The sequence below is a fragment of the Argiope bruennichi genome, chromosome 1, assembly GCF_947563725.1.
Source record: "Argiope bruennichi chromosome 1, qqArgBrue1.1, whole genome shotgun sequence".
Classification (NCBI taxonomy): domain Eukaryota; kingdom Metazoa; phylum Arthropoda; class Arachnida; order Araneae; family Araneidae; genus Argiope; species Argiope bruennichi.
The window spans coordinates 32,648,258-32,675,155 of record NC_079151.1 but is presented as its reverse complement, the minus strand read 5'-3'; the positions used below and the strand labels follow the sequence as shown (position 1 = coordinate 32,675,155).

Here is a 26,898-nt window from a genome sequence, read left to right as displayed (position 1 = left end):
TAATTTCGGTTTCCCTTGCTAATAAAAAACTGGAATTTGATCGTTTCAAAATGAATCGCGTAATGCAATATGGTGGGCGAAAAGACATTGTCTCAGTGTTAGAAAAATATAATTGAACTTTACATTGCTTCATTTCAGTACCATTATGCCATGCTAAATAAAGTTGATCGAAAGTTTTATTAGTCATTTTTCTTGGCTTTTTTGGAATCCGCTGTAAAGTTTACAAATACGAGAGACTTTCATTTTAATACCATGATTGCCTTTACTTTCATATTGAAACATAAGAGATTACATGCAAGTCATCGGCCTCTGAAAGCTATTCATTCAATTATTCATTCCCAAGAAATTACAATGTTAACAATCGATAGCAACTTGTTATGAGCAGGCCCTTGTTTAACAAAATTATAAATCACCAAATGCGTCTACCGCCATGTTCCCTTAATCTATATTTTGCTGCAAATCGCAATTTCCGTGCAGTAGTGTGTTTGACCTTATACTGATTATTATAGTGGTGAATTTCATAACCCCTTATTTCAAAAGTAGATCGCTTCATTTGCAAACATTCTGTCGAAGTAATGATTTTTTCAAAAAAATCTACAATAGGATGGTAAAGGAATTATTTAAAAATAATTTAATTTCAAGAAGTTGCTTTAACCCTTTCTAGGGCCGTGGGAAGTATGCTTCCCACCAAATTTATCAATCTTTGTATGAAATTATGTAGGTTGGCCTAAGATCTGACAAACTTTTTTAGAAAGACAGAAACTTAGATGCTTCAGTTCTTTATCTCACAAAATTATGTGTCTTCATTTGTTAATTAATTATTAATTAACCAAATTAATGAATGAATCAAATTAAATTTATCTAATAAGCTAAATGGATCCCTTTCCATATTCTAATTTCAAGCCTAAAAATATTTTAACATAATATGACTAGAAAAAAATGGCCCTTTAACCCTATTAAGGGTTAGAATAAGAAAAGGGATTCATTTAACTAAGTAGATAAATTTAATTTGATTCATTAATTAATTTGGTTAATTAATAATTAAGTAACAAATAAAGACACATCATTTTGTGTAAAATAAAGAACTAAAGAATCTAAGTTTTTGTCTTTCTAAAAAAAATTGTTAGAACTTATGCCAACCTACATAAATTCATACAAAGATTGAAAAATTTGGTGGAAAGCATACTGCCCACGGTCCTAGAAAGGGTTAAAATTATTTATGGAAACATTTAATGTTTCAATAATGCATAAATGAAGTTATCAAAGCATTAAAATATAAATGAATTCTTTCCGATAATCAGCGGCAGTGGATTCCCCCAAACTATCTCGCTACTCTCTAATAAATGTATTATCGCAGAGAACGTTTGCATCGCATTGGCGTACAACAGTTAGAAAATATTAATCTTTCGTCAATTTAAATTTAACATTTGTACTGAATCTATCGTGTCTCCCTTGGCCAGTTTTTTTTTTTTTTGGCGATTATTTACTGAAGACAGTTAATAGTATTCGAAAATCGAATTTGTGCTTTAGGCGCGCTTATCCCAACCGACTGAAACAAAAATTTCACGCAAAGCCATGCTTACAGTCAAGAAATCCGCTGCCAAATGTGATATATTTGATCCATTGCGTTTTTTCAGTAATCGTTTTCATATGTTTTTGAAAGGACAGACCAACAAACAGTCAAACACTTGTTGGATTTGGCTCAAAATCTGATAGATATCGTGTATGCAATATGGATGTTATACATGTGCTCATCTAGCTCTCTTCGTTTTATAATTACCGTGTTAACTTGTATTGGAATAGTCGGAAAAACAGACTTCCTCTCGACGGATTTTATTCAAAATTTGATAGATATCTGCATATATGATGTAAAGACCGCATACCACATTTCATCCGTCTAGATCAAAGCGTTCTTGAGTTATCTTTGTCACAAACAGACAGGCATTTTCCAAAAATATGTTAAGGCCGCGGTGGCCTGGTGGTAAGGTCTCGGCTTCGGTACTGGAGGGTTTCAGGTTCGAGACCCGATTCCACCGAAGAACCGTCGTGTAAGGGGGTCTGTTGCACGTTAAATCCGTCCTGACCAAACGTCCTCCCGCTGGTGTGGTGTGAAGAGGGGGGTGCCAGCTCAGGTGTCGTCCTCGTCATCTGACCGCGGTTCAAAATGACGAGGTCCGTCCAAAAATAGCCCTAGTGTTGCTTCAAACGGGACGTTCATATAACTAAACTAAACTGAACTCCAAAAATGTGTTTTTGAAACTCAAGGAGATCTAAAACGTAGAAATTCCTCAAAATCTCGAGTTCGAATTTTTTTGACGATAATTCTACTTTCTCTATACAACGTATACGAGAAAGTTAAAAAAAGACAAAAGGGGAACAAGAGCAATGACTGAAAATAGTTTTTTCCCGCAATGACCGAACAAAGCGGTCCATCGATGGGAATTTCAGAAAACAGTAGATCAAGATAAGTGATACAAATTGCCAATTACAGGGTAGAAAGAAGGAAAGAGTGCGGCTGCTTTCAGCGGGAAATTCGATTTACAAAAAAGTTCGCCTGAGAAATCAGCGAAGGTTACAAACAGAATAAACTATTTATTTCTCACTTAAAAAAGAATAAGCTAATTTCGGAAATATTCGTTTCAAATATTGAAAGGCAGGTTTATCTTTAATTGGCAGAAAGTATTCTATCTTCACATTTTTGTATACTTTCACAATATGATTATCACACGTTTAGTTTCGTGTTATAATGAAAAAAAAAAAAAAAAACGGAAATGGTTTACACAAAACTTTTTAAAAGTATGTCCTAATAAAGATGCCATCACTTCCTCCCTTCTCAGATTTTTTTAAAAATCTTCAGAGTCCTGAATATGAGCGTTTTGTGCTTCGTGGTATAAAGGAAGGAGGGGGAGTTTTTTTCTGATAAAATGAAATCAAAATTTGATGCAGTTTTGGTAGCAAGGCTATTTCATTCAGGTAAGTCGTTACGTTTTTCAAATATCGGTTTACATGTCTGCGAATGTATAGACCTGATTTTTAAGTCGTAGACGGATTTCATGCAAAATTTAATACACATCTGTAGATGCTAAATCAGTGTGCTAAAGTTTATTTATCTAGCTTTTTTCGTTTTGAAAGTTATGAAGTTCACCTGCTTTCACACAAATAAACTTCCTGTGAAAAAATTTCGTTCAATATTTGATAAAAATACACAAATCTGATATAGATATTTTTTATACCCACTTTGATACCATATACAAAGTTTGATTAATTCAGTTCAAAGGATGAAACTATAGAATGAATGTATTAAAGATAAAGCTCGCAAAAAGAATGGCAGACAAATGAACATAATTTCAAAAGCATGTTTTCAAGATTCAGGGAGATCTAAAATGTGAAGATTCATCAAAATTTCGATGTATAATTTTTTTGAAAAATGCAATATTTTCTCGTTCTTATTCTTTGCATACAAAAAAAAAAAAAAAAAAAAAAAAAAAATTGTGATTTTAAATTTCTTTCCTCGGCCGAATGGGTGAAAAATTTATGATCAAAAATAAAGATCAATGATAATAGTCTTCATGCAAAATTTCATTTATCTAGCTTTTTACAATTTTGAGTAATTGTATTCACGAACAACCTTACCAACAAATAGTGAACAAACAGAAAAATCTAAACTAAAATTTATTACAAATCGAGAAAAGTTTTTTTATTAATTGCTTTCAGGTATCGAATTCATACGCATTTAAACAAATCGAAAAATAGGCAGTCAATTAGCAGATGAATTTCGAGTAAAAATTTGAAAATTTAATGTCCAATATTTTACTAATTAATTTATGAGTTATCGTTTATACTGAGAGACAGACAAACATAAATCCAAAAATGGCTTCTTCGGATTCAGAAATATCTGAAATGTGGAATTCAGTTTAGTTATATATATTGGCGTTTTTTTTTTCTTTTTTTTTTTTTTTTTTTCTTTTTGAAACAACACAAGGACTGTCTTGGGACTGAACTCCCAATTATAACCCCGGTCAGATAGAGAGGATAAGCACACTTTCAGAGGAGCTAGCACACTTTCTCCAACCTTTCGCACCAGACGTTCGGCCCAGAACGTTAGATTTAATACACATTAGGCACGCATACATGACATATCATTAGTCGCATTGGGAATCAAATTTGAAATCCGCCAGTCCCGAATTCGAGCCGCCGCCGCTATCTGAAAAGTGAGGATTCATAAAAACATCGACATCGATTTTTTTTTATCGACTGAAATACTTTTTTTAGTGTATCTTAGTGCATTTTCTTAGTTCTTTCGTATACACGTAAGTAAAATAATATTACGCAATTTTATCAGATTTAAAGCAAATAAAACAGATTTAGTTTTAGAATATATATATATATATATATATATATATATATATATATATATATATATATATATATATATATACAGCAAATAAGTTCAAATAAATAATTAGAAATCATACCAAGATTTTTTTAAAAAAGAAAATAAAACCCTCTAAAATATAATTTTATGAATCACACATGACAATCTTTTAAATTTAATTAAATCAGATGTTCGCAAAAAATAAGTTTCATCCAAAGTATTAAAAAAAATTATGTTGTTAAAGAAATATTAGAACTTCGTCACAGCTTATTTTCACTTTACCGGATAGCGCAATCTCCACGAAGCTTATCAGTAACACTTCATGAGAAAGGTAAACAATAGAGGGTTCTGAATGCTATTTTCGTTTTCAAATGTTCTTCACGTGTATTGAAAGAACGACAGGAAAGAACAATTCAGTTTTTGGCCAGATATTTAATTTAAATAAAAATATAGACAGGTGGATAAAAATGATGTTTGTTGACTCCGTTTTAACGCATTTTTATGTTTTAATCATTCCTTTAATTTCGTTTAAGGAGGCACTGGACTCTATTAGACACTTTTTTTAATTATTTAGTTAGGGTTATAACAATTTTTATGTCTATGTACTAAAATATAAATACGTCAAATTTCTTAAAAAACTTTTTAAAACAAAATATATTAATTTTTAAAAACTTAAAAAATACATAATTTTTTTCTAAATTCAAAATATTGCAGGCGATTTAATTTTTTCTAGTATTTTTTCTTATTATCCAATGTAAATTCCTTTGGAAAAAAACTACGTATGATTTTGTCATTCCAATTAAAGGCTGATTTTTTAGAAGTATTTTTATGCACACTTAGTGAATTTTCATAGGAATTTTATGTTTTACTGAACTAAAATTGACTTTTAACAAGTTAAAAAAAAAACAACCTCGAAACATAAAATGCATACCTTTTTTTCTTTTAATGTTTGATCGAAATCTTTATTACCAATTTCATTTAATTTCTTCAAAAATCAAGACACCTGGAACATTTTGAAAGTATTTAAATCTAATTACAATATCATTTTGAGAAATCATTAAGATGTACTTTTTTTTCTCTTAACCCTTCAAATATATATTTTATTGAACAATCCATTTTTATAACATTATTTTAGTTGAATATAAACATATATTATGGAGATGAAATCATAAAAATAAAGTTGCTTATTTCAAAGCCGGCTGTCCCCTTAAGTTACTTGAAGATTTCCTTCAGGTTAAATTAATTTAATGCCGAAATCGATTTACCAATGAATGTGGGAAGGTTGGAACTCAATTAAACATTACAGGCGAGAGAATTTTGACCTTTATATCATAAACGAGTGGGATAACAGGATCACCATAACATCCCACATCAGATGTCCTCAAGAACTACGAGTACGAAAAAAAGCAGAATCCCAGATGACGCTCATAACAGTCAAAAAGATATGTTAAAGAAAGCCATCAAACAGCTTTTTGTCGACAAAAAAACTGTCATTAACAAACGACTTTTTCTGTCCCCCCCCCCTTCTCTCTCTCTTTATTCCTCACCATTTACAAATTAGGCCAATCAGAGTGAGCAGTCTTTTTTAGTAACTCACAAACCCATATCCTTATTAGCACGTCCAAAATAGCCACGCCAAGCGGGGCGGCTGTGTAATAGCCAAATGACTCTGGAAGGGAATAAACACATTCCCGAAGAATTTTTCCTCGCCAAAAAAAAGTCCTCTTTCACAGAACAAACGTTTAAACAATAGGGTGATAAATTCGTAAAAGAGGCATCCAGTTAATTCGCCGTCTCCGGTCACTTATGCAGTTTCGATGGCACTGGAAGAATAAAAGGAATCGAGTGAAGAGGTTTTTCGACTCATTTCTTCGAAAAAGATGGTGAAGAAGTACCTTTGTTGAGAGGGAGAGGAATATTTCTTGAAGAGGGCGGAGAGAGGGCCGTTCGGAAGTTCCGTTTCCTAGGATCAAGGACCTCATTACGCTATTTAATTTTAATTGCACGAGGATAAATTGTTACACAGCTTGTAAAAGAGGAAATATATTGTAGAAGAAAATGGTGGTAATATTTTTTCACATGGAAAATTAGAGATGTTGGTAATGTTGCTCTTAACATTTGTTTCTTCAACTGTAATATATAGTACAATTTATATTTTCTCTTTCTTTCTTTTCTCAGAGAATTAATCTTTTAATGATGCCTACAAGAAAAATTAGCTACTTTTTTATATATCATAAAATTTAGACAGCAATGCAAAAATTATTCAAAAATAGTTTTCGTAAAATATTTTTCGTAGAAATTTAGACAGCAAATTTAGAATTTTTTTTCCACAGAATTAATGTTTAATATGGTTTACAAGAAAAATTAGCCATTTTTTATGTATCATGAAATTTAGATTGTTTTTAATATGGTTTACAAGTAAAATTACCTACTTTTATGTATTATAAAATTTAAACAACAATATAAACAGGTTTCGAAAAATAGTTTTCGTAGAAATTTAGACAGCAAATTAAAATCCCCCCCAGAGAATTAATGTTTTAATATGGCCTACAAGAAAAATTAGCAACTTTTCATGTATCATAAAATTTAGACAGCCATTTAAATAGTTTCCGAAATATTTTATCTGAAAAATGCATCGCATTTGTATACGTAACAAATTTTTAAAAAATGACAATAGGAAGTCTACAGTCAAAATGGATCTTATTTTACATAAATATTCTAATAAATGTGTCTCTCTCTGGCATGACAGCAATACAACAGCTATATCAAGAATGGATTTTTTACAAAAACGGAAGTTGAATAATGTTTCAGTTTACCCATCGATTTTACAGGAGGTGAGAAACATATTTTAATTGTTCAGGATTGAATATTAATTACAGAAAAAGACAAGCCAGGGTGTAAAAATTTAACAGATTAATCAACAGAAATGAAAATCCAGCGAAACTTTCTCACAAATTCAAAAGCAAGTACTATTCCTCTTCTTCCCGTAGAAAAATTGAGAGAATTGAGAAAGGATATGTACGCCACGAAAACTCATATTTTTATTTTCAGAGTCCTGCACATAAATGTTTTGTGTCTCGAAATATAGTGAGACACTTCCATTAAATTTGAAATTCAAATTTACTGATTTTTTTCCCATTCAAAACTAGACTGTAAAAGCCGACTCCACAATTAAACGATTACTCAGCTTCCAATGGAGAATCTATTGCATCAGCCGTTGAATAATAAAATTTACAATACAAAAATAAAATGCGCTTCACAATTTTTATAAATAATGTTAAAAAAAAGGTTTTTGTGCTATATTATGTTCTACAGTTAATAAAAAAAAATAAAACAAACAATATTTGAATAATTTTTTAACTAATGAAAAACATATTTAAATTTGATGTCAAAAAATCGAATCAAAAGTTTAAAAAATCCTATTCTAACTAAGAAATAACTGCGTCTTACACTTGATAAAGACCCAATAGTGAGCTCCTGTAGAGCACTTTAAATAATTTTTGCACTATGTATCGTGTGATTCATAAAAAAAGTACAGAAGCCTCAAAACATTTAATTAAAAATCGACGACACCTTCCGTTTAGGTAATATATTTTCTTGCTGATTCAATAAAATGAAAAACCCATTGAATACTTGAAACATTTGTTTTTCCACCAAATTATAGCATCCTAGAATCATTTAATTATTTAATATCAGTTTATAAGTCTAAGAAGCGGTAGATCGATGCGTTTACCATCAACTGTTTATTATTTAACATTTTTAACTTATTTTTATTTTTTTATTTTATTTATTTATTGCGAGTCGCTCGAAAAAGAAAGCAGGTGTAAAATCAATTTTCAGTAGAAACATGCAGTACATGAAAATATCAGTAGAAACATTAAAATAGTGTTTATTAAAAAAATCGCAATAAATATTTAATACTGTTTAATAACAAGTATCCCTTAAAATCTAAACGAGTTATACATTCACCGGTACTTAGAAATCATTTTGGGCTTCTACTTAAATTGCTCTATTTTCCACCCTCTCCCAAATTATTACTTTTACGAGTCGATGCAAAATAACGAAAATCAGGTTAGGGAGAAAGCAAAATGTCCAAATGAGTGGCTCTTTTAACCTCTTTTAAATCTTCCTCCACAGAAGCACGGAGGAGGAATACAAAGCGCGATAAACATGCCCCATCTCAACACGCTAATCAGATTACCAGCTAAGTGCCAACTAACAGCCACTTGTTGCCACTTTCAGGTCATTGACGCACCAGATTCCCTAACGGTAAGACACGAACCAGGAAGAGAAATCATTGTTCCAAACATGCCCCCTTCCATTTCAGATGCATAATAGCACTCCGAACGATAAAAGCGTTCAACTAATAACCACCTTTGGAGCGCTACAAAATGATACAGCAATTCGAATTCGCATCGGGGAGTCCTTTCGAGCATATCGATAAGTGGATGCAGTAAAATTCGGAACTAGCAGTTATGAAATGAACTAGTCAATGGAGGAGAACGGAGAAAACTTTCATGCATCTGCAGTTGTTCTCACGTATTAATGTACGAAAAACAGACATAAAATTTAAAATTTTATGCATGCGTAATGGAGACGGAATGTAATGAATTCTTCACCACGGACAATTAAATATTTTGGAAATCTATTTCTGTAAAAGGTCAAATATCTGCTGTGAAATACTCGATTTTCATTTTAACATATAGAAAGCTCCCCATTCCCCGTATCTTTTTAGCTATGACCGTTATTCAACATTTAGGTGGACATGGGACTAAAACATTTGGGAATACTAAATAAAAACAAGTCGATGTGAAAAAAGTAAAGTTGATATTTTGAAAGCAATATTACAGTGAAAAGCATCAGTTAAATATTTGAATTAAAACGCCAATGGCAGCTTTGCACTCGAACTCAACTTATTATCAAGTGGCTGATAAAACACCCAAAAAACAGAAAATTAGACAGGAAACTGGTGTCAGCAGAGAAGCAGGATACGAGCATATATATCAAGAAGAGATTTTAGTCATTTATTACACATTTCCATACATAACAATGTATTTTGATGTTATTTGAAGCTTTTCAGTCAAGTTGTTCACCGTTTGGAGCATACAAACATTAAAATAAGAAAAATGTTGAAAAGAACAATCCTAGTCCCACTCTTAATAATTGAAGAATCTTCAGACAGAAATATTCGCTTCTGCGACTCCAAAATGAATGACTGGAACCCCATCTTAAAGAAATACTTATAAATAACTCTAATTTAGCTTTCCACTGACAGATTATTAACAACTCACTAAACATATTATAAAATTCAAGATGTTGGAGTTTATGTCAATGTAGGAATAATATGGATACTTTTTTACTTTCTTGTATACTTAGTATAGAGAAAGTAATCGTCAAAAAATTCGAACTCGAGGCTTCGCGTTTTAGATCTCCCTGAGTTCGAAAAGTACATTTTTGGAATATATCCGTCTGTGATAAAGATAATTCAAAACACACTTTGAACTAGATGGGTAAAACTTGGTATACGGTTTTTAAAGTAAATCTGTAGATTTCCATCAAATTTTGAGCAAAATCCGTCCAGAAGAAGTCTATCTGTCCGGTTGTTCGGATATAAACATTCCGGTAACTACCAAACTAACAAAGTTAGATCGATACATTTCGGTGCGCAGATTTAACATCTGTAGTGTAGAGATCTACGAAATTTTGAGACAAATCTAACAAGGAGTTGACCGTCTATCGGTCTGTACTTTCAGAAACATGTAAACGTGATAGCTCAAAAACGCAGAAACTTTAATATATCAGTATCTGGTATGGGATTTTGTGACTACAAGTGTAGTTTTATGTCAAATTTTAGGGGAAAAAAAGCGTCTGAAACAAAAATTCGATTTTAAACACCAATAAAACAAAATTTCGATTCATCGCATACTAGGGATTAATAGCAAAAAAAAAAAAAAAAAAAAAAATCGCCACAGATGAGAGGATAGATTTTTTTTTAGTAAATGCTAAATTCAAAGATTAATATTTCGTTGACTATTGTATGCCAATGCCATTCAAAACGTCCTCTTGGATAACACCCTTATTAGAGTAAGCGAAAAAAAGTGTTTTTTATTTATTTATTTATTATTTATTTTGAGGGAGATGGAACCACTATTGCTGGTTCAGTGATATTTTCAAATAATTTTTTTTTTCTTTTTTTGCGTGATTCTTCAAAATTCCGTTTTGAAAGAATTTTAAAATTCGCTTTTTGTTGTACACAGCGTACCATTCAATTAAACATCAATATAAGATGTATAACAGCGTACAAGAACGTTCTGCGAAGTTTTTTCAAAGAAAATACACGTTTAAAGAAAGTAGGGAGAAAAAAAAAAACCTAATATATTTTTTTAAATTTTTTTCTCGTTTTGGTATTTTTTGCTCTATTAAATTCCAATTTTATTTATCATTAAATTAAACATCATTACGACGCGTACAATAAATTTCAGAAACGTTTTTCATGGGAAAAAAAAAGTTTGAATACACATTTATCAAAAGCAGAAGAGACGGGGAAAAAAATCTAGTGAAAATATTATTCAACTATTCAGGTATCCTGCAGGTAAATGCAGCAGATAAAACAGAGAAAGGAATGCCACGCTTTTCCTTCCGGATAACTACTTCCGGAAGCGGCATTGCCATGTTACGTTCTTTTTTCCATCGTTTTACCATCAGACCAGATTTCTGATAAATCATAAAAATGAAGATCTTAATGGACTGTGAAAAAAGAAACGGCTTTCATTCTATTATAGGTTAATAATCTCTTCCAATATATTCTGTAGTATACCGAGGGATAAAGAAACATTTAGTTAAAAGTGAGAATGCTTTTAATTTAAAAGCAATAAAATTTGCATTTCTTTTAAATTCGTGCAAATTCTACAAACTCGTTACATCTAAAAATTCATTATGTAATCGGTGGGAGAGTAATATTGATATTAAAAGTTATTTTAAAGGGTCATTTGTGGGTCTTTTTAAAAGCGCGGTACATAAAAGTGTAATTAAAATTAATATACTATCTTGCATTAGGTGATGATGCCCGGAAAGAAATAAATATAAAATCATAAAACACTCGAAATTGCAGGTTTTCTTTTCAACATTTTCCCGTAATGTACTAATATAAATAAACAAACATAAAAATAAATTTAATCAGCTGGAAAGGTCACTCCAAAACTTTTTTTCATACTCTCTAATAAACTAATCATGCCAAAGAACGCCACACATCGCATTGGCGTGCAATAATTACGGAACATTAACCTTTGGCGAGAATTTAGCACTTTTACCGAATCTATCCTGTGATCCTTGGCGAGTTTTTTCGTGATTAAAGTCTGGCATGCGGTTGATAGTATCCGAAAATCGAATTTGTGTTTTAGACACGTTTTTCTCAATCGATTGAAACAAAAATGTCACACAAAACGGCCCTTGTAGTCATAAAATCCTACACCTAATTTGATATAAGTTATTGCGTTTTTGAATTATCCCGTTTGCATGTTTTTGAAAGTATTCGAACAGTCGGACAGACGACTTCCTCAGGGCAGATTTTAATAAAAATTTGATAGAAATCTACAAATTAGGTATAAAGATCATGCACCAAATTTCATTCATCTAGATCAAAACGTTTTTAAGTTATCTTTATCACGGACACAGAGACGGACATTTTCCAAAAATGTGTTTTTCGAATAGATCTATAACGCGGATATATATATATATATATATATATATATATATATATATATATATATATATATATATATATATATATATATATATATATATAAAGAGGCGTTTCGTTAGATATATGGTGAAATCAACAATTTTAAAAACAAAACCCCAAAAAAAACTTTAAACGTGGAGGAGTTTGAAGCGAAGCAATATTTTTTTGTCTTTCTTTCTTTGCGGTAAAGAAGAAAAAATAATGTAAAAGAGAACGGAAATCCGCACACCTACGGAAATTTAAAAACAATGTTAATGCAATATCGTCAAACGCTACGGCTTTCTTTATGATTAACTAATTTCGTAAAAGTTCTGAAATGGATCGATATTCTTAAAAAAAAAAAAAAAAAATATTTACAGCAGCGAGATTTAACGATAAGATTTAATTATCAACATATATTACAATACAATGATATTGTATGGAACATAATCATAAACGCTCTTATTACTCTTATGGAACATTATACGCTCTTTGTACAAGATTGAAATTCAAGTATTAGAAAAATGCATTTTCATGTTTTAATAACGAAATAACATTGGTAAAATAATCTCAATTGCACATTATTATTATTATTATTATTTTAGTTTTAGTTAACATTATTTTTAAAAAATAAAAACGAAATTATATAAAAGGATTTATATTAAAGTAGAGGATCTTACATTATGCTATGTTCATGATTTAAAATATCTTTTTAATTAAAATTTAAATTATACGCTTCACGAAAAAAAAGGGGTTGGATTTGTCGAAATCAAGAAACGTTACGGCCTCATTATGTAGATTTTTATTGGTAGAATGTGAACTCCAAAACAATTAGGCACGAGGGACCAATGCTTCACTTTACTACAAAGAATGCATTAGAAGAGAGAACATTAGCAAACACTTAAAAATATAATCAACACAAAACAGTAACAACTAGACATCTACCATTTCTGTACCTATAGATCGGTTTTTAGTTGAGAATGTTTCTAACCTTCATTCGCGGAATTATTAACAGATTTTTACACTGCGGTCAATTCTTGGAGGACAACATAGCCACTGACCTAATTACCTGCTCTCTCCAACGACACTTAAAACAAAAAAAAAAAAAAAAAAAAAAAAAAATCCACTGACTGTGTGTATAAAGTTCACAGATTGAAGAGTAGCCATTGACTGGACAAGCTCTACTTATTTTTTTGGTACTAACTAAATTGGCGTACTTTTCATGCTCGGCCAGTTTGTACAAAAGGAAGCTGTTTCAGCGAAACTAAAGAAAAAAAGAGCATCGCGCTCGTTAATGAAGTTAATTGCGACCAGCTTTCCTAAAACGCGAAATTTATGATCAACGCCAAGGAAGAGGTCAACGATGTAATTTTGAAACTGAAAATAGGGCTGTTGGGATTTTTATTTCTTTGTCCTTATTAAAAAAATTCGTTACACACAAATGAGTAGGATCTTCCCAATTAAAAGTTCATTTCAACAGAAACATAACTTAAAATTTGGGCTAATTTCGGTTGCGGTCCTGAAATTGCACAATAAAATTTGATGGATTCTCAGAACTGGTCATATGGTTAAACGCAACAATATACAAGTATATACTATGCAATAATGCTTGAAAAGAAATTTAAAAAAAAAGGAAAGAAAATCATATATTTGTCATTTAGTTATTAATCTTTGCTGATGTAAGCTAGTTCAAGTTTTGATAAATTCTTAAAAAAGCAACAATGTTCTAACAAGTAACAGAAAATCTTTTCCCTTTTAAGAGTTTAAAATCACGTATCCTCAAAGACTATTGATTCTGCTCCTGATTATCAAATTAATATTACAGTACACACCCGATTATCCGCGGAATTGGGTGGCGCTGCCGCCGCGGATAACAAAAATCGCGGATAATCCGAAAAAAGCTAAAAACGGGTTTAGTAAAAGAGAAAACAGTCATTCCAACTTTGAAAAATCGTTTTATGTACAATAAAACGTAAAATAAACAGCAGGAAATGCTTAACTAAAGCTTAATATTTTAGTATATCACTCAAAACTAACCTAAAATGCATTTTGTTAATGAAAACAGAAAAAGTGCTTTGTACTTACGTGAGGCGTCAAGGATACACAGAAAAATTAATACATATATACTGTTTTAATACTGTAATGTATTATGAAATTACAAAAGCATAACTGTAAAACTGCACCTTTTTGAAGAAATCAGTCAAAAAAAAAAAAAAAACTTTGTGCGGCAGGCGCGGATAACCCGCCCGCGGATAATCGGGAGTCTACTGTATTATGAATTTATTTAAATGCATTTGGGCAAGGAAATAAAAATCCCCCCCCCCTTCCTTCCCAGCCTCTAGCTGATTGAATCACTTGCTCCCAATTGGGCCGAAATCAGTGTACTGAGTTCAGAAGTATTATTAGACTTGGATCCGCAGTATAGTAAAAAAATCATAAATGTGATGCCAAAAAATTAAAATATTAAAATTTAAAATAAATAGAAATTTATATATATATATATATATATTGCAATTTAAAACATATCTTTTACAAGTAAAAGATTCCTAAATAATAAATTAAAAGCACAGTTCAAAATAAAATACGACGTTTCAAATGACAGCAAACAATACCCAATAAAATCAGGAAATAAATTAAATCTGGCGATCAAATTTTTAAGAAAAGACCATCGACTAATATACATAATTTTTTTTATTTAATTAATTATCTAAAACGATTGGGGAAAAAACAACAACGTTGTGAAATTATAACTTTGATTCATTGGATGAATAATTTTAGAAAAATCATCCGCTTAAAAAAGGTAAAGTAATGTTGAAAGTAAGCAACTTAACAAATAAAGCTTACAAAAAGCAATAATCACCCAGAACAATTCTAGCGATTACGAAAATTCGCAGCTTTAATTTAAACAACTTATTCAATAGATTAATAGCTCATTTGAAGTTCAGCGTCAACGGATGTTATTAATTGGTTGAGAATTACAAGTTGAATCACCTTTTGGTCTTAAAAGAAATAATGCATTATAAAGTCTTAGGAAAAGAGGGGGGGGGAGCTTAAGTTATAAATTGCATTCATTCACTGTGAACATGCTACAAAATGCGATGAATGATGACCGGAGAGTGAAAAAATAAATGAATAAAATAAAAATTCTGCATTCTAAACTTAGAAAAGCAGATTGCATTATTACGCCTTAGCAATCCATATCTCAAAAACAGAGCTTAGTTAACTTTGGCTATCATCTGGTTCACTATTGATATTGGTTAAAGTTAATGTTATTTAAAACGTTTAGATAGAGCTTCATGGCCATGATTCTACCAAACAATTAAATATTGTTATTTTAATTTTCTTATTGAAGTTCAATTTATTCCGTTAATCAGTCAATCAATTAAATCAGTCATAATTTCCCTAAAACAGAATAATCTTATATCATCATAGCGCTATTAAGAATGTAAATGAATCTTCTGAATTTCGCGGTATTATAACTTTACATTTTTTTATTCATTTTTTTACTTGTTTATAAACTACATAAATACTAAACAGAATACTTCCGTTCAACAATGAAGCAATTAAATATTTGATGAAACAATGAAAATAGTTTTAATTTCAGGGAAAAGCTAAAGAAAAAGGATTATGTTTAATATCTATGTGGTTTACATTATAAATAAAAAAATATATATAAAGTTATAATTCTCTCAAAATTCAGAAGACAGATGAATCGGATATTTGCATACTTAACAGCACTATTACGTTGTGGGGACTGTTCTCCATTAGAAAGGCTCATGTACACCGTGAAGAGAACATATGTAAGACAATTGCAAAGAAAGAGCTTTAAAGCCTGACAATTTGGCAGAAATTTCGACATAAAAATACATTTAAACGATTTAACTAAAATCATATATAATTAATATTCCAAGCAAACCAGATCGTGCCAAAGACGACTAATGATAAATAAGATTCAAAAGGTACAAGAATTATAAGATTTTACGACTTTGCCTAGCACTATTGACAAGTCAAAAACCCCAACAGTTATCAGCAGAACACAGTTGATGACATAAATAAATAAAATGAAAGAGCTCGATTGTTTCTATATGCAAATATTCGAAGTATTTTACTGTATTACTTCCTCATATACGAAATCTTAGAAGAGGGGGGGGATATTGCAGTTATTTAAAAAAAAATTTAAAAAAACATTAGGCCATGATATTTTAATGAATCTCCAAGGTTATATCAACTCTATCAGTCATGATTTAAAGGGAAAAATACTGAGCGGATACAAATACTGAAAAAATTAAAATAGGTATTCGAAGATCAATCTCTAATGAACTGTTACTCCAATTTCAATGCAAACAGCAGCTGTCACTCAGATAAGAAATTACGAACATGGCGGAAAAAGCAGAGGAAAAACAAGACATTTTTCATATTACACGTTGTAAGCCTTAAGTAATACTTAATCAGATAAAAACCGTTTCATGGCTTCAATATGCATTCCATGCATCCTGCCAGCAGTCTTAATACCATCTTAAAGCATTTTCGCATGCAGCAACCAGCTGATCCGAACAAACAAATCATCCATCTAACTATCTTTTAATAGCCCAAGATCAAATCTTAACCTATTTGTTAAGTTATCAGGCAGGGATATCTAAGAACCAGGACAGCCCCAAGCAGCAAACGTTTTAACCTGTCTTCCACCCAAGAGCAATTCGGTGAATGTCACGGCCGCCCCATTCTTGACACATCCAGGTTAACAGTTATCTTCCAACCTTTCTCTTAAAACGTTAATGAAAAGAACAGAAAAAATAAAGTGCGAGAAATAAAAGAGAACAATAAACTCGTTCGCTTTTCGCTTTCGGTCACTTAAGGAGCTTCTGAGGCCGAATGATGTATTTATACATCGAGGAATATATGTGGAAGAAAAGTCTGGTTTTTATTGTTCTAAAAACGAAACAAGGTGGGGATTTATTTGCCAGAGGGGAAAAAACATTTCGAAGGCATTTAAAGAAAGATATTCTTTAATGGCTCCAATGGAACAATCTTGTTTTCTATTTATAAAAGAAATAAAAGACGATTTAAGTTTTAGAAAAAAAAGAAATGAAATTTGAACATGAAACCATCATTGGAAATTGGATTCACTACATAGATATTTGTGGATTACAAGAAATTACCATCAATTCTTTAGAAAAGTCAGCAATTAGAATAGCAATTAATGGAAACAGCAATTTAATAGAAACAATTTTCTTATAGCCCTCGAACTATTTCTTCAAACCAATATACACAAAAATGAAAGCAAAAATCCAGCAAATTTTATAGTTCAGATTTAAAAAAAAAATAATAATCTTGGGAATAGAACTGACCTACTTATTCAAGTCAAGGTTAACTAATTAACTGATCCATTATAATAAAGCGCCCTTTTGAAATAATGCGAATTAGAAATAGATTTTGCAATTTTGAACCATGCTCAGATAAGAAAATAAAAGTATCTTAGTCGTCGGGGCATCCTATCCATCACCTTGAAACTTGTATATCTACAGAATAATAACCCAGAAGCCCCAAACAACTGAGGGTGATATTAGGTCATGATTCATTAACTAAAACGAAGTGTTGCGGAATGGAAAATTAAATATCTCGGTTATAGAACGAATTCTTTCAGAACCAAAATCTTTTCAACAAACTCACTATTGTATTCGTCTGCTTAAATAAGTAGTGATTTAAATAATTCACCTCATATTGCAAGAAAGTTGGACAATTTTAATTTTATAAAAATCCCTGAGGACAAATTGGGAGGTCAAGATGATTCTTTATCAACTAAGTTAATACTTTGAAATTCATTTTAATGCTTAGATAAAAACAATGGAATATTGCCTGTTGAAGAGCACATTAATAACTACATTAATTTCGCATAATTCAGCATTTATTGCAAAATAAATATTCAACATGATCTGTATTAACACATTTAAATACATAAATAATTATAATCAAATGCATTCAAAAGAACTAAAGCACGCGTAGCCTCTGAAATTTTATAAAGCTGACCTTTTATATACAATGTTGCAAATAAATATCTGAAATTTTATTTTTATTTAATCAATTTTCTTCAAGTCATTAAACTTTAATCCCTGCACATTTAAATAATTCCAAATTAAAAGATAGCAAGAATATAAGTTTTTTTATAAATTTATTTTAGAATGGCAATACAAATTGTTTTAAAAATAGTCGAAATACAAAAATTTTTCAACTTAATGAGATGGAAATTGTTTAAATTAATTTATTTTTCTATGATCAATCGGAAAGAAGTTATGAGGAATGAAAATTCAAACCTCTAGGTAATTCAGAAGGGATCGGATGAATTAACTATCTGATAAAAGAAAGCTCCGGAGAAATGAAAGGCAATTTATAAAACACATATTAAAGAAAAAAAGAAAAGAATTCTTACAAAATTCTATAAGTATAGAAAAATATGCAGAAAATCATAGCACAACTGTCACAAAATCTAACAATATGATATTGCAGTTATCGACGTGTATATCGACTCCCTTTCACGCATATTGGCTCTTCTGAAATCTTCGAATAACTGGAGTAGTAATTGGATTGGAGAACTTTAGAATCTAGCGAGACCACTTTATAAAAATATGACTATTTTTCAAACAGCAATTCTTCAAATATAGAAATTATAAACACAGCACAAAAATTTGCAAATAAACGATTGTCTTGAAAGTTTTACTTATTAACGCCTTCCCATCATTATTTACCTTGGTTTATTTTATTTTATTTTTTAACTTAATTGGCGAATTATTTTTCAGGAGGCTTTCTCTGATTCTTTTAATTCAAAAGTTATTGTTGAATAATAATAATAATAATTAAAAAAATAATCACTGGTTGTAAGCATGGACTTTTACTTTTTCATTTCTGATTGATAGAAAAAATTGCATCTACTAATCACAGGGGAAGGGGAGGGGGGGAGCAAGTGGCTATAGGAGAGGGAATAAGAGATCTTCACTTATTTACTATATTTCAGAAAATACAGAGATTAATGTTATAAATATATTTTTCCATTCCTAAGAAAAAATGTCAATAAATTTAAAATTAAATCTGAAAGCCTTATAAACAAAAAAAAATTATAATATTTAATATTATAATTTTAAAAAAAATCAAAATTACTTAATGAATCAATCAGAAATCAAACTCAAATTTAATTTTAAAAATGAACTTTATCAGATTCAAATATCAAATTAAGAATCTGAGTTTTAATGAAAATATGAGTTGAACAATAAATGGTCCTTCACTATGCAACAATATATGCATCCTTTCCCTTATAATCAATTAATTTTAAAATTAATAACTATAATTTTTACTTTTTCACACCTTTAATGCATTTTCTGAAACAAAATTTCCAGACTTTCTAAGTTTTCTATCAATTATGAGACTTTATAAAAAATTTATACAGTTTGGTTTAATTCAATTTTATAAATATTTCCAAAGTTGATAAAATATTATTAAAGAAAAAGAAAAAAGTCTAACAACTTTTGAAATACAATGCAATTTTTTTTAATAAACTATTTTGCATGAAAGAGCTGTATTTGTTACAATAATCAAATATCATGTTTTTCCACTTGACTCTTCATGAAAATTCACCGGAAAAAATATAAATTTTTGTTACAATTTTAAATTTGTATTTAAGGATATTTGATTGCATATTAGGAGGGATTATAGAATTTTTTAATTAAATTTAATTACTGAAAATACAAAGTAGAACTAATATAAAAATAACTATAAATTTTAAGAAGACTATAGCCTATTTTCAAGCCTTTTAATATGAGAAAATAATTTTCCCATTTAAAAATAACTGATATATTGAAATGATAAACAGAGAAAGCTGAAATACAAACAAAACATCATAACTTTCTAACTAATAATTTTTTATTGATATTATCAGAAAAATCAAGGATTTACTCAATCTACAAAATATATATGAAAACATAAGTCACCATTAGTCTTTATGAAATACATCAGTATGTTTCACTTAAATCTTATATATTTGTGAGTATGTTATGATTAATTTTTTAGAATTTATCCAATGTTTCTTATTACTTATATTTTATTTTCCAATTTGTATAAGTTGGGAATTAAAATTATAAACTAAATATGACATTAAAACTTCAACTATTAATTTCATTTTCTTTATAACTTAAAATTTTAGTTTAATTTGTTGTTGATGAAGTGATAAAGTTATCAAGTCCAACATATGATGTATGCAGTCGAGTTGCCTCCCAAGTCTCCTTAGTACATTTTCATATATCAAATCTTAAATATCTTTTTTTTTTTTTTTTTTTGCACATGTGTTTATATGCCTCTGAGTCACAATCTATATAATCATATTAGCACAATACTTAACAACATAACTTTTTAAAATCCAATGGTAGATGAAAATTCATGCATTCATTCAATAATATCACTGAAAACAAATTACAGTTATAATGTTACCAGTGGTATTGTTGCCATTGATGTCCAACTAAACAAAAGTATTGAGTGGTATTGGATGTGTACAATCTAATAATGAATTTCATTTTAAAAGCAATATAAATGTATTACAATGAATTAGGTAACTATAATACTAATGTTCATAATCAGATTAAACACTGATACATTTCATTGTTTACATTATTTATTGATTGTCTAATATAAAAATTTGACTCCCTCCCCCTTCCTTAAAAATACTAATACTTCCTTAAATATACTTTCTTAAAAATGAATTTGTTGTAGATATCCAACAGTCCAAATAATAAATAAAAATGTAATATAATAAAAAATCCAAATATTTTGAAATGGTTAAAAAAAATCCTTCATAGTATTTTTTTTTTTTTAATCATTACTTTGCAATTCTGATGTTTACCAGCAATAACTAAGGAAACTGTTATTGGAAGAAAAAGCAAACCAACTCAGTTCTGGAAAAATTGTCATAGTATATGAAAGCATCATGTATTCATAATCAGCAAATAGAACACATGCATTTTTCAAGATTATAAAATTATTGTTGTGAAAAGAACTTTGCAGTTATGTCCAGGGTTGAATGATGAAGATAACATCTCAGTTGAAATTCCATTTCCCAAATATATCTCAGATAATCAGATCAGATGCACAAATATATGAATATCTACATATTTAAGAAGTCCAAACTTCAAAAGTCTATGATATTAATGTGCATGTAGCCTTTTGAATGTTTTCTAGCCATCAATTGTAACTCACAATGAAAAATAGCATCAGTCATCAAAAGTAAAATAATAAAATATGAATTTTTATTTAAACCAACTTCAGAATTTCAAACTAATGTATAAGCTTTGTACCTTATAGAGAAAAACTTGTCAATGAGAATATAAATAAATGAATCAAAAATATGAATATTTAAGAAATTTTTCTGTTATGAATTCAACAAAATACATTTTATTAGTCCGTTAACAATGTGTGAATATTCTGCCCTTAAATATCAATTACTTATAACATACAAGAATATACAAATTCTAAAACTATATAAAATAAAAATAATCCTTTTTCAATAAAACAAAATGCTCATTAATAATATTACACCTCCCATTTCGAGCACAAAAGTATAATTTTAAAAGTGAAAATTTTTTTGAATTGATTTTTGTTTTTTAATTACATTTTTAATGATTTTATAAAGATATATTGATTTGACTTTCTAAGATCTTGTGAAAAAAAATTTATCAGGAAAGGGTATAATACACAATAATATGGCCAATCTGTATTTATGGCACAAGCTATATAAGAAAATATTGGTAAAATTTCTTGATATGTTTATTTATCTCATTAAAAAACATAAACATAGGTAAACTTAATGATTACAACAACTGGATAGAAATAAATTTTCTGTTTTCCCATTATGACTGTGTTATTCATATCTATTTCCACAATATATATATATATATATATATATATATTAGCAATAAAAAAAATCAAATGACGGTAAATCACTCCTTTTAAAAATCCTTCTTAGAATGAATGACAGGTTATTTCAAACTATATTCTGTGTCTGCATTTAAATAAAAAAAAAAACAGTTTGCAACAAATAATATCAATTTACAACTGTATTAAATACTGCATAATATTTTATCCCTTAAATTCAATTAAGAGATTATAAAAAAATCATTTTTTTTTAAATATGGTAAACTAAATATAATTCTAAAAACTTTTTATTTCTCTTCCCTCATTTTGTATTTTTAAATAAAAGATCTAACAGTGTAATAGAAATCACAGATCCGCAAGGAAAAATCAGAATTAAAACATAACTAGAAAATGAGTTAGGTTAATAATTTTAATAAATATTCAGAATCATCTGTCAAAAACATGTGAAATTGAATGCAATGGAAAACAAAACAAAAAAAAATTAATTTTTCCCCCGATCACTAAACAAGAAATAATAAATAAATAGCATCAATAATAAAATTGCTAAAAAAATAGGAAATGCAAAATTCTCAGGTAAAAATAAATTCTAGAATTATGACTCACCATTTTATTTCGTTTTTATTTTTCTAAATAAAGACTCAAAAATGAAATCTAATTGTTTTTTCTTCGCTACAAACTATGCATTTTAAAAGAAAACGAATTCCGCGCTGAGTAAAATCATGTTGAAATTTCATATATCTGTTGTAATGATGTCGGTTCAATAAATATAGAGAGCGCAACAGTTCTCACTCTCATTCATAAAGTTGAGTAATGTTTTGATTTTTCTTTTGAAAATCTAATCAATTCCAGCTTAACTGAAATAGGAAATTACTTTCACAGTTTCGTATTACTCATCGTTAGAAATCCTTTTAGTTATTAAATTTGCCACTAGATGTCGATAGGAAAATGAATGTGACTGTTGAACAAGCAAGAAATTGAAAACTAAAGACGCTAAGTTAAATAATCCTAGATTTAAAATTGAATTACAAATTAAAATACATGATAGAAAACTATAAAGTAATACTGTCATTTTATGAAGAAATCATATGTAAAAATGGGAAAAGTAAGATGTTTGAATAGCTAAAGCAACAATAAATAACTATAAGATGGAATAAAAACACACTTGTGCAAGCTGTATTTTACTAGAAACTTCGTTTTAAATATAAAAAAGCAATAAAAATATACTGTTGCTGTTGTTGATTTCACCCATTTCTCTATATTATAAGTAGCATTATTATATAACACAAGAATTAGAATTAGAGTTCTAGTGCACAAATGAAAGCTTCTGTTTAAAGCAATTCTTATTGCCCATGGAAAAGTTCCAAGGTTTGTAAATAAATAAGAACAAATGGCGAATAGTTGTAGGAAATGTCTAATCCGAGATACTTGCAATAGTAATATTTATACTTTAGTTATTTTTAAATATCTGTTCCAAATCATTGTTATTTTAATCCTATTATCAATTTTTAAAATATCTTGTTCTGACAAAAATGTTTTGAAAAAAAATTAAAAAATTACATTTCTTTTTATTATATTCTATTTGAAATTTGTGTGTTTTTTACTACATATTGTCAATAGGCGGCACTCGCAATATAATATGCTTTGGTTGCAATATCACAAACCACAAATATAAAACAGAATTTCTGGAGATCTTCAATTACCACACTTTCGCAATTTCAAACTCTTTCCAGTGAATAACATCACTTACAGTGATATGCTGTTTGGAATAATTGCAGCGAGTCTATAAATTCCAAGAGAAAAATGAATAGCCGTTCTCTGTTTCAACTCATTCACTTTTCAACTCATCCACAGAATTCCCCATTTATTTGTCTTTGGGAAAGATTGTGCGGGGCCCAAATGGAAAGAATTTTCGATAGCACCTGTTTTTCAGCCAACTTTCACCTAGAATATAAAATACATTTAATAGAAAAAGCGCGTTAATAATGAAAAAAAAATGTTTTTTAATTAAGTTAGTGATTAAATATTATTACATTATGGAATTAGATACATTATGGAATCTTAAAAGGAAAATTTTCTCTCAAATTCTCTATCAAGTGGTACTATTAACATGGAAATAAAACTTAAGATTTGAAATTAAGTTTCAATTCATAAGTAAATTCTGAAAAAAACTGAAATTGTGCACGTCAAAGCGGAGAATACCAATCATTTCAAAACTCTACCACATCAAGAAGTGAATGAAAATTCCATTAGTACATGAAATGCATGATTTATAAAAATAAATATTTTCCTGATTAAAATTAACATATATATTATTATTTAAATCACTTTGTGGAAATGAGTTTAAAGGTAATATTTCAGACTATCAAAGTAATCTAAAAACAATTTAAAAAAATAATAATGATTCTGATGTTTAAAGAATGTTTCAAAATTCAAATAAACTCGAATTTTTATTCATCATTATGTCTTTGCCATTATGGCATTCGATCGGTAGAAGGAGTTGTCTCTTATTTGTCATCGCAAAATTTGAAATATCTGCTTTCTTTCTTTATTTTATCTTGAACTTCCAATGGTAATTTATTCTGTGTACATTTGCAGATCTATTAAAATAAATTATATTTTTGTACACAATTAATGCAAAAGAACCAATGCAAAATGACAAAAAGGAAAGAATTAACTGCTTTAAAGCTTCCAGAAAAATTCGATTTGTCCAAAATTTGAATAAAGAAAAACTTTTACTAAAACGATGAATTTAAAATTGAAATAGGGAAAGGGAGATTCATTCAATATATTACTAAAGTGAATAACATGACTAAATAAACCAAAAAGCTTACAAAAAATAATAAAATAATATTTATTGATAAAAATTTAATAATTTTTTAAAATTTTAGATTCAGGTAAAATTATTATAAATTTAATAAAAATTCAGAATTTTTTCATTGTTCTTTTTATTGGATACATTTGTTGAAGAGCAAAATGAAAAAAGTAATTTATTCCTGATCACATGCACATAAAGTACAATTATATTTAACTAATAATAATAACTCAGAAACCCCCTCCCCCCAAAAAATGATAATTTGTAAACTTGATTTTACTAAACAAAATAAATTCATCTTGAAGATGTTAAATTGTATTCAAAATTATATTAATGAGAAATTCAAGGGGATAGAGAAAATTTCGAACTGTCAATGGGATAGAGAAAATTTCGAACTGTCAATAAATTTACGATTAAAAACGTTCAAATTAGGTCAGTTACACAGTTCAGTTATAAATTTATTACGACTTGTCCATTTGGAATCCTATTTCACAAATGTTGTAATCCCAAAATCAAATTGTTATACTGATTGCCAACTGTCCAGTCTGCCATTTTACCAAACGGAAGTGAGCTCTTTTATTTATAAGCTAGTATGAACCTCTCTGGATTAATGTGAAAGAATGAGAGTAAGGGGAGAACTTATTCTTGCAGATAAATGTTGGAATTTCCCGTATTTTTCTCAAACAAATAGTTATTAATTTTATGTCAAAAACAATCTACCTCTTCCATTCAAATCCTGATCGAGAAAAACATTCAGATTTTTATGGCTATTGATTCCATAAAAAATTCTCAGTAAGCAAAGCGGAAGGGAGATCACCCCTTATACAGGAAAAAGCGATCCTTACGAGAAGTGACTACAATATGTTTTTTTATCTCTTTCCTCTCTTTATTTTTATGTTCTCGTACACATAGTATAAAGAAAGTATAGTAATCGTCAAAAAATTCAAACTCGGGATTTTGACGAATCTCCACGTTTTAGCCCTCCTTCAGTTCGAAAAACACATTTTCGGAAAATGTCCATATGCCTTTTGCAAGGATAACTCAAAAACGCTTTAAGCTAGACGCATGGAATTTGGTATACTGTCTTTATACCAAATTTGTAGATTCCTGTCGTGTTTAGAGCAAAAGCTGCTGTGAGGAAGTCTGTCTGCCCAACTGTTCGAATATAATTTAACACGATAACTACAACACAAAGGCAGCTAAATAAATTAAATTCGATACACAGATTTAACATCTATAGTCTACATAGCTGTCAATTTTTCTGCCATATCTAGTATTGGATTGACCGTCTAACATTTAAATGTGATAACTCAAAAAGGCAATGATTTAAATATATGAAATTTCATTTGCTTTTGGCTACATGTGTAGTTTTGTGTCAAAGTTTTCTTTCAGTCGGTTTTAAAACGCACGTCTAAAACACAAATTCGTTTTTTGGATACTATTTACTGCATGCCAGTTATTAATCGTCAAAAAACTCCATACGATGCATTCAATAAAAATATTAAATTCACGCCAAAGGTTAATATTTCGTTAGTATTGTACGCCAATGTTATGCAAGACGTTCTCTGTGATAATATTTTTAATCAAGAGTAGGCGGGAAAGTTTTAGGGAGACTACTCCCGCTGGTTTTTATGAGAATTTTCGTAATATTGATGGCTGTAGAAACGAAAGATAACATAGATCAGCAAATGGATTTAAAAATATGAAAGGAAAGAGAAAATCCATAATGATTCTAAAAATAATCCGATTCTTTATTATTTTTTAAATAAGTTCAAATGCATTTTTTGCATCTAGCTCTAGGCCCCTTTCTTACAAAGAAAGGTCCAACTGGCCCGTACATCTTCATAATGTGTGCATTACATCTCGTCTCACCATCAACAGCAAAACCAACAGCAAAAACCAGCAGCACCTGGAAGCAGACCTTTTATGATAAAAATCTGAAAGGGATCTGTTTCTCCGTATCATTTCAAGGAAGGACAAGTGTAGCACAAATAAAAGCGGAAACCATGAAGGAAATTACAGACAGCAAATGATAATTTGTTGTATTTGACTCTTTTTAATGAACAATTTATGTTTGTT

General features: G+C 29.3%; 1 protein-coding gene across 1 annotated transcript in view; it reads right to left on the bottom strand.

The window, feature by feature from the left end:
- The window catches only part of LOC129964814 (unconventional myosin-Ie-like), a 93,865-nt gene extending 71,039 nt beyond the window's left edge, over positions 1-22,826 (bottom strand). The window contains exon 1 of the mRNA XM_056079134.1: positions 22,611-22,826. Coding sequence (XP_055935109.1) covers positions 22,611-22,613 — 3 coding nt within the window. The 5' untranslated portion in view covers positions 22,614-22,826. The remainder of the gene's footprint in view (positions 1-22,610) is intronic.
- Between the last annotated feature and the right edge of the window lie 4,072 nt (positions 22,827-26,898).